Source organism: Gopherus flavomarginatus, chromosome 12 (assembly GCF_025201925.1).
Source record: "Gopherus flavomarginatus isolate rGopFla2 chromosome 12, rGopFla2.mat.asm, whole genome shotgun sequence".
Lineage (NCBI taxonomy): Eukaryota > Metazoa > Chordata > Testudines > Testudinidae > Gopherus > Gopherus flavomarginatus.
In genome coordinates, this window is record NC_066628.1 from 31,145,628 (window position 1) to 31,154,887 (window position 9,260).

A 9,260-nucleotide genomic window follows, 5' to 3' on the forward strand; every position below is an offset into this window, starting at 1 on the left:
CATTCTTAATGCTGTGCAAATATAGACAAGAGTAATTGCTAAAGAGTGATCTCCTGGCTGCCTCACATGTCAGCACTAGGGTAGGACTGTACCCAGGGCTAGCCCTGGGACCATATTGTACCCCCATGCCAGCCCTTGGGTAGGTACCCAGGAGGAGTATTGAGATCATACTGTGCTTTGTGTGACCACACTGGGATCACAGCATGATTTGTCCAAGCTGGCTAGCCCTTAGAAATCCCGGAGCCATTCTTCCTTGAGTAACTGGGGTTAGCTTCTGCAGGGGTTGCTTGTGATGACCTGGGATCTGATAAGGGAAGGATGTATGTTCTCCCGTGAATGGCAAATGATGGAAAAAGACCTCGCTAGTCCAGCCCTTCTCTGCGGCCTTGCAGGATTGTTCCTTGCATGCATGAATGGAGGCAAGTAGTCTCATTTCCATGGATCCGCAAGAGGTTACATGTGTGCAGCAAGAGCCTATGAGCCGGATCCAGAACACACTGAAGTCCATGGGAGGATGTCTGTTGACTTTAATGGTGTCAGAATTGGGCTTTCTAGTAGGAGCAGCAGCGGCTCATGCACAGAAATCTCAGCTGTAACTGATGTTGCCCTGACTGTGTGTTTCTTTTTTTTTCCCCAGAGTGGCTGCAGTCTGTCCAAGCTATGATGATCCTCTCCATTATCTTCAGCGTGCTGTCCTTGTTCTGGTTCTTTTGCCAGCTGTTTACGCTCACCAAGGGGGGACGGTTTTACATTACTGGATTCTTCCAGATCCTTGCCGGTAAGTGAGGAGTGATAAATGGGTGATGGCTCAGAGGATGTAAAGGGAAAACGCTCTTGGGTGGAGGCATGAGAGCTAATGACAGAGGAGAAGCAAGCTCTTGAATAACAAAGAGGGCTCTGTTTGGCTTTTACCTAATTTTAGTTGACAAAGGGTTAGGACTGGGGCAGTGGGAATTGGCTCTTCTAGAAGCTGCAATGTGAAGGCCTCTGAGTTGGCACCTACACTACATGACTGAGGAGAACAGAGCATGAATGAGAGGGCCCGATTCTGCCTTCAGACCATAGGTCTGTAGTCCACTGGTATGTGTATTACGCGGTCCCCACTCTGTGCCAGATCCACGGAGGTTAGAAGTCTGGTATAGCCCCTGCTAGGAGGCTGTAGCTCAAGCTGCAGCAGCTGCTTCTTTTAGCCCTAGAAGTTCCTGGTTCTACCCCTGGCGCACCAGCCCTTGTATGTGCTAATTCCCAATTAATTAGCTGGGAATTACACATGCTCAGCACCTCTGAAAAGCAGCCCCTGTGCCTCTTGGGCTGGGTACACAATTAATGCCCACTTCTTCACCTTTTGGGGTCAGCTAAGACACTGGGGCAACTCCATAGACTTCTGTGCTGTTACAGCAGGGATGAGTTTGGCCCAGTAGCTATATTTTCCTTTTGTTAACCGAGAGACTGGATGCTGACAGCCTGCAGACAGTTAGACTGCCCCAGGGACCTCACCTCTCCTAGATTTCATACTGAACAGAGTCAGGCTTCCTGAACTGATGGCTTGAGACATGTGACTTCCCAAAAAGACGTTCTTTATAGGCATGCTGTAAGGGGACACAGTGCTTTCCATCTCAGCCAGGTCCACTACAGCTCACAAAATGAGCCAGCCACTTTTCATATCCAGCTGCATCATCTAAGTCTCTTAAATGTAGTTCAGCTTTGAAAACCTGTTCCTTTTAAATGTAGTTAGTTGCAGCTCTTGTTCAGACATGGATGCCATAAACACAATTGGGTCTGTTAGGTTTCCTAGTATAGAATTATGCAGATGATTTCTAAGAGTTAAATCAAAAAGAACCAAATTGTGCAAATAGGCTCTTGTGAAATTTATATTCCCAAAGGAGAACAATCTGAGGATGAGACTCAGGGGCAGAAGCCACCTGGCTGGCCAGAGCTTTGATACACTGATCCAAAAGCACCTTGGGAGGTGATCCAGAGCTCACTGAGGTTAATGGAAAGGCTCCCAACCAGTTTTAGAATTCTCTCCTTAGTGGCTGGCAAGTGGGCAGGCTGCGAAGAAGGGACTTGGAAAAGTTTAGAGCAAAGCTACGTAGCAAGCGTGGTATGAAACCTATTACACATTCTGTGCAGAAAGCCATCAAGCAGTAGGTGAGCTTATATTGGGCAATGATCTCTGGAAGAGGCCGTATATAATAACTCCTAGCAGCTCTGGATTCAAGTAAAGAAAATGGATACTGATTGTTAACCATGCACTCTGCATTAATAATGAAGTTCTCCAACTGAGAATTGATCTAATAGTTCTGACCGCAGTGGGCTTCCCTCTCCTTATTGAGTGATATGCCCGGGCTGTTTCCTCCAAGAAGTTTTCTCCTGCTTGTAATTTCTCCAGACAGGGTTTTTCTGGATGTGGTTCTCTTGTTGATATCTGTCTTTCAAATTCTGCACCTGGGTGAAAAAGGGTTACACTGAAACTTGAGGGCTTGATAATTTCAGGGACACACATAGGGATATGGCCTGTTAATGATGGTGGTGAGCAGATGATGTGCTCAGCATTGTTCAAGATGCAGAAGAAAGAGTATTTTTCCACTGGAGCTTAGAACCAGATCCTGGGGTCCAGCCAGACTGCACAGCTCACCTACACACACACACGCCCACCCCAGCCAGAGGGCTTCCTGCTGTGATAGCCCCCTTTCCTGTAAGAGGGCTGATCAGGTCAGTAAGCCGTGCGTGCAGCGGTAAGTGTGGGCAAGGGTCAGACCCTAACCCTGGAGCCTGTAATCCAAATTATCCATGTCCTCTCTGAGTCACAGGCCTGGCCTCAGCCTGGATCAAAAACCTTTCCAGTCCCTTCTTCACAGCATGCAAACATACCAGCAGCTAGGGAGGAGGCGAAGGGCCTGGTCTGATGCCCTTTGAAGAGAATGGGAGCCTTGACTTCAAGGGATGGTTGGGTGTGTCAGTTAACTGGCCAAGCCCACTGCCTTGTGGACACAAGTCCACATCCAGCCAAATGAGCCCCTTGTTGAGGTCCCAGAAGTCAGGGAGTGAATGGGCCACAGCACTGAACTCCCCTCTTGCCCAAGCCAGGATTGAGGCAGCTCGTGGGAAGGCAGTGGGGTGGGGGTGCTTGCACCGCTTTTGCCTGCACCTACCTGTTCTGTGGATAAATACAGGACGTCCTTCCCCAGCACTACAGGTACCACTGCCCTCATACCTTCCCCGTAGGGTAGCCTGGAGCTAAATGCTGGCAGCAGCTCCTAAATCAACTCCGTCAGCATCTCTGCCTCTGTCAAAGCAACTGGCTGAAAAGAAATGGATAAAATAATAGAGCTTGCGTGAGTGCCCCTGCTTCTGTATGGAGAAGCTCAGGACAGTTGTTAGGCCTCATTATCCTGAATTTCAGGATAGCTATTAGTAAACAGCAGCTGGAATCCATGTCCTCAGCTCCTTCAGAGCGGTCTGGTCCAGAGCTGAGCAGCCATGGTTGGAGGAGCAGGCTGGTCTCACCTTGGTCTCCTCTCAGATTTTCTTATGGTGGGCTGGGGTTTAAAGCCAAAAGAGCAAATTCCTGTAGCATCCAGTCTTTGTGGATATTAGTCCTTGCCCTCTCTATAGCCTTGGAAAGGCCTCGCTTGGCTCCTGAGGAGCCTCGATTCAGGATCCCTTCAGGAACAGGCCTGTGTCTTTCCTACTAGAGGTCTCAGGCAAGGCTAGTTTGAGCGATGGAAATTCCATGGCGACTGAGTGGAGCTGCTGCAAAATGCCTTTGTGGGAGGTGAGGAGCCTGTCTCTTCCCAGACATGTCATTCAGCCCTGGCACATTCTGTTCAGATGATCCTGCTTCCAGGGCAACCTGCTGACTGGGTGACCCATTCTGGCAGGGCCAAGATCCACAGTGTAAACTCCTCTGTTTGTGGAGTCTGACTCACCAGCCGCGCTGAGGTTGAAACCAATGGGCTGTCAAGTGCAGCTCTGATGTTTCCCAGTGGCTGCGCTGGTTCCAATCCATGCAAGGCCTTTCAGCTGGGAGGAGATGCTCATCTCCCACCATTGCTGCTGCTTTCTGGTGAGGTGACCCACCCATAGTACCTCCATGTATCTCTGCCTTGTGGGAAGCATGGAATTGTAGGCATTGGGGATAGACAAGACTTAGGAGTTCATATCTAGTCTCTTCTCCTGGGCTGGTGCTGGGTACACCTAAAGCATGTTCCCTAGGTCCCAGGCAGTGAGCCTCCCTTTAGGAGATTATTCCACTATCTAGATCTCACTGTTAGGAAGCTTTTCCTGACACTCTGCCTAAAGATTCCTTGATGTGAGTTCAGCCCTGTTACTCCTAATTCAGACCCCTTCTGCCACCCTTAAAAACTTCTCCCTGTCTATCATGGGTGTCTACACACTGGAAATATTTGTAGATGGATTCCACACACAGTGTAAGTGTGAGAAGAATCAGGCTGTCGGCAGACTGAAAGAACGCTTGCAAGTCAATTCTTCCAGTCCCTTTATCGTTTTTGTTCTTCTCTAGATTTTTTCTTCCCTAGTGCCTAGGACTGCAGTCAGTACACTTGGTTAATTTGTATCTAACAGAGCCTAATCCACAAATTGGTTTTACTGACTGACTTTTGCATTCCATGCATCTCAAGGCATTTTGCAAAGCGCGGAGATGAAAAGGTGGCTGCGCAGGCAAACACAGCAGCCATTGCACCCAGCAATAGCTTGCATGCAGCTTTGGGTACTGGAACAACTTGTGTGTAACAAGGGGATGGCAGACAGAGTACCAGGGTTATCTTGCTACTCAAAAACCAGTGAGAGCAGACAGAAGAACATTTAGCTTGAGTTCCTGAAGGACAGTTCCTCTGACCATACAAGGGGAATGTTAGTGTTGAAGCTCCCAAAAGAGAATGTTGGCTAGAGCCAGGCATACACGCTTTTCCCGTGCTGTGCCATCCCAAATCCCAGCAACCTTGGTCTCCTTCAAATGGGAGGCTAGACTTAAAGTTCTTCCTAGTTCATGGCTGTTCTAGCCTGGTAGTTGCCACATCAGGCTGCCATGAGCTACAGAAGATAAGGTATCAAGAGCATGGTATGGTTAGGATAACCTTACAGTACTTCTATGTGCCCTTCTGTCTAAGGATCTCAAAGTGCTTTTCAGACATCAGGGAATTAAGACCTCACAATGCCCCTTGGAAGATGAATATTCACACAAATGCATGTGCCTTTGTGCACTGAACAGCACCATCAGGTGGCTGAAAATCAAACCCCAAAGGAGTTGCACAAGGTACGCATTGGGACGGGAAAGAGACCCCATTCTCTTGATGCCCTACCCTGAAATTTACTCAGGGGAGTATATTGCCAGGGTCTGAATCACTAATTCTGTATCTCCAAGAGAAACAGTTATTGTTATCTCTTCTACCAGATTCTTTCAATGGACAATTGAGTGCAGTATTTTTAGCCATCTGTAGGTGACTCTGGAATGGTTGCTTGCTGATTTTCTATCCCACCAGAGTCAAGAGACAATCATTTTGCTTTCTCTGCATGGGCCAGTGCAGTAGGAGTTCTTTTCTGTGCCTGGAAAATGGAAACCGCATTCAGCAGCTTATTAATTAAACATATTCCCACTTCTGCACTTTCCGTGAACAAAGGGGCAGTGTGAAGTGAAATAACAGCTCAAATAGCACTGTGGTTAGCTGTAGGAGGTCCTGATGCCCAGTGGAGAGATTTGGAACAGAGTTGGCTTCGATAGCACCATGAATGGATAATGGAATTGCGGGGATCAACTAAAAGCCCTTGTTTTTGGTGGGGGATAGTGGTGGCTTTGTGTGCTCACTTTGCAGCCCTGGCCATGGATACTTTTTGCGACGCTGCTGGAGTTTCAGTCGATGCTGTGATTCAGAGGGGTCACGCCTGGCCCACTGTAAACACAGGACTCCCAGGCTTGGTCCTTGGCAGCCCTGAGCTTGGGGAAGCTGGGGAATAGAGACCGCATACTCATCCCATGACAGATAGAAATTCTTCCCAGAGTGGCAGTGATGTACTTTGACACTGTGTTCCTCTCTCCTGCCCCCAGCTGTGAGCTGATCACAGAGCATGGAGAGGAGACTAGGAGGGGGACCCAGAGCACACGTCTCCCAGATAAGCTTGGATATGGGCCCATTTTAAAGAATGCTTAGATTTCACATGCAGAACGGCTCTCTGCATCACTGCACCAGCAGGTGTGGCGTGACCTTGGGAAATTCTGTGCTTCTCCCTCCTAACACAACGCACAGGAATTTGGAAGTGATTGCGCTCCTGCCATATTGCTCAGAGAAAAGACCTAAACATCAAATATCCCATGTACCAAATCTGAGGCCCGTTGAAATCATTTGAGATATCTAACCCTGCCATGAGCTTTAACTCTGCAAGACACAAAGTGTTTCCTACTGGCCTGGTGCTGTAGTTGGGACGTTGGTTCGTGTACTCTGCAGACCCTGGTTTTGAATCATGGCTTGGATCATGTGAAACAGGAGCTGGCTGGAGGAGATCACAAAACTGGGCATGATGGGTGATCTCTCCTCTAGAGAGGCTCAGGAATTGTAAAATAGGCAAGTGGTGCAGACCAGGATTGAGGAGCATTGGCAGAGTTGTCTATGAAGGAGCATACACAGTAGCTGTCTACGCTGTGGTGGGGTCATTAGCTAGATTATGCCACCCTTACTCGCCCTGGTAAGCACTTAGTCCTATTAACTTCAGTGGGACTATCCCTGTGAGTGAATGTTCACCCCCCAAGAGTAGGGGTTACACAAACGATATTGCCTTTTAATAGATCAGATTCCCTGAGTAGATCTCACGAGTGTGATTGCCGAGCTTGATTGTGTGTCGGTCCAAAAATCCCAAATACACAAATCCTCCGAGTTCTGATCAACTCCTACATTCTTAAACCACAGCAGTATTTTTTTCAGGTGCATCCCCATACACCCAGATTTTTGATCAGGCTTCTCTGTTTGTTGCACATGGTTATAGGTTGGATGGGTGGGTTTTTAATCAGTTCTGTTCAGCATTATCCCTGCCAGCATCACCGGCCAGGAAAGCACGGACAGCTCTTGCATTACACAGAGCATCCACAGTGCAGCTTGTTCCATATTTACTTCTTCTCCCTAGGCCTGTGCGTGATGAGTGGTGCAGCCATCTTCACTGTGAGACACACGGACTGGCAGCCTGCCACAAGTGATACCGCCTTCGGCTTTGCCTACATCCTGGCTTGGGTGGCCTTCCCACTGGCCATCATCAGCGGGGTGATCTACGTCATCTTGAGGAAGCGCGAATAATGAAGCATGAGGCGGGGGGGCCAAGACAAGGGCACTCATGAAGTCCATTGAGGGGATTGAGGCAGGGGAAGAAAAGACGACAAAACAGGAGGAGGGGTGTTAACCCCCACCCCCTCAAAATAAAAACCCAACAAAAAATCCAAAAGGAAACACACCAAGGGTTACTGTGTTAATTGAAGATGTATATAGTATCTATGGTTTTAAAAAACCTATTTATAACACTTTTTACATATATGTACATAGTATTGTTTGCGTTTGGTGACCATCCGCTATGTGTTAAAGCCTAAAGAAAGTGCCTAAAGAACTATTACTCCTAACAGTGTAACAAGAGCGCAGTATTTTTTGTCCTTGTCTTTGTTTTACCCTGAATGCGAATGGAATCCTCTTTGAAAGCTCCCACCCCAAAGCAGCCCACCAAAGAAATCCCAGCTCCGACCAGATCCCCAGATGGCGTAAATCAGTGCCGCTCCAGTGGCTTGAATGGAGCGATGTCCATTTACACCGACTGAGGAGCCGTCCCCTCCCACAAGTGCCATGATCCTATTACCTGAAGCATGTGTATCAATACCATGCCTCAGAAACCAAATTTTCAAACCACCTCGGTGATGTAGGAGCCCAAGTCCCATTAGCTTTCCAGCCACACCCAGTTCTGAACTTGGGTTTCTAACTCACACAGGCACATTTAAAAATGTTACCTACCAGTTCCATTGAAATGTTACTGTAACTAGTGTACCTTTTGGAAGTTTCCCCTTAGAACACCGATACTTTACTGTGTTAGGCTTGTGTATAACAAACTCTCATGTACCCATCCCCACACACCCAAACCACCCAAGAACTGTAGCCTATGACCTTGAAATGTATTTTTTCTTTGCCATGTAGATAAAGATGGGGAAAGAATCAAACAATATATATCTATGAAATAAAATACCAAATATGTGAAATGGTGCTATCTATTTGCCATTCCTATATCACTAGCCATTTAACCTTACTCACTGGAAATTCAGTTAACAGTTTTATGAGATAAAGAAGATAGAAATGATAAATAATTCTATGTAATATAAGTGGTCTATAACTGCTTTTGTACTTAGACAAGTTGCTCTTAGTATTGTTAATAAAGCATTTATAACTATTTTTTTTCCCCCTCATGGTCAGGAGTAGCAGAAACAAATCTCTGGATGGAACCGATAGGTCTTCATCCTCCAGAGTCCGGCTTCTGTAATCCTCTTTCTGTGCTTCAGAGGTGTGTCTGGCAATGAATTGTATGGGCATTTTACTGTAGATTCATAAACGGTGCCTTCTGATGCTAAGACTCCAGATATTCTGTTGTTTTTATTGTTGTTTTTTTGCTTTGCTTTTCTGATTTTATACCGACTGTGTGGACTAAGCAGCAATGAAATAAAAGTTAGAATAACTCAACTGGTTCAGCTTTATTTATTTATTCATTCAGGGCTAGATTGTGAATTCACAAAATTGATCCACTTACATGCCACTGCCGTATCATCTGAGTACCTCACAATTGTTACTGGGTTGGAGCCTCACACCACCCTGCCATGTAGGGAAGTATCATCCCTGTAAAGTGGGCATTGCTCAGGGGCCAGCATGCGTAGTGGTCAGGCTGCAGCCAAACAGTCTCCAGGTCTTGGGATGGGCTTTTCTGGGTAGCCTTAAGGGCCCAATGGTGAAGTTAGTCTCTTTTCCCCTCACTGGTGAAGCGCTGGAATGGGTTACCTAGGGAGGTGGTAGAATCTCCTTCCTTAGAGGTTTTTAAGGTCAGGCTTGACAAAGCCCTGGCTGGGATGATTTAGTTGGGAATTGGTCCTGCTTTGAGCAGGGGGTTGGACTAGATGACCTCCTGAGGTCCCTTCCAGCCCTGATATTCTATGATTTACTGCCCAAGCCCTCCAGGTCTCTCAGTAGGCTGGGGGAAGAAGGAAGGATGGGGTACCCAGACCCACG

At 47.3% G+C, this 9,260-nt stretch overlaps 1 protein-coding gene across 2 annotated transcripts in view; it reads left to right on the forward strand.

Moving 5' to 3' along the window:
- PMP22 (peripheral myelin protein 22) overlaps window positions 1-8,720 on the forward strand; it is a 33,157-nt gene extending 24,437 nt beyond the window's left edge. For both annotated transcript variants that reach the window (XM_050919471.1, XM_050919470.1), the window contains exons 4-5: window positions 638-778; window positions 7,138-8,720. In XM_050919471.1, the coding sequence (XP_050775428.1) occupies window positions 638-778; window positions 7,138-7,304 (308 nt within the window). In that variant the 3' untranslated portion in view covers window positions 7,305-8,720. The remainder of the gene's footprint in view (window positions 1-637; window positions 779-7,137) is intronic.
- Window positions 8,721-9,260: the final 540 nt, after the last annotated feature.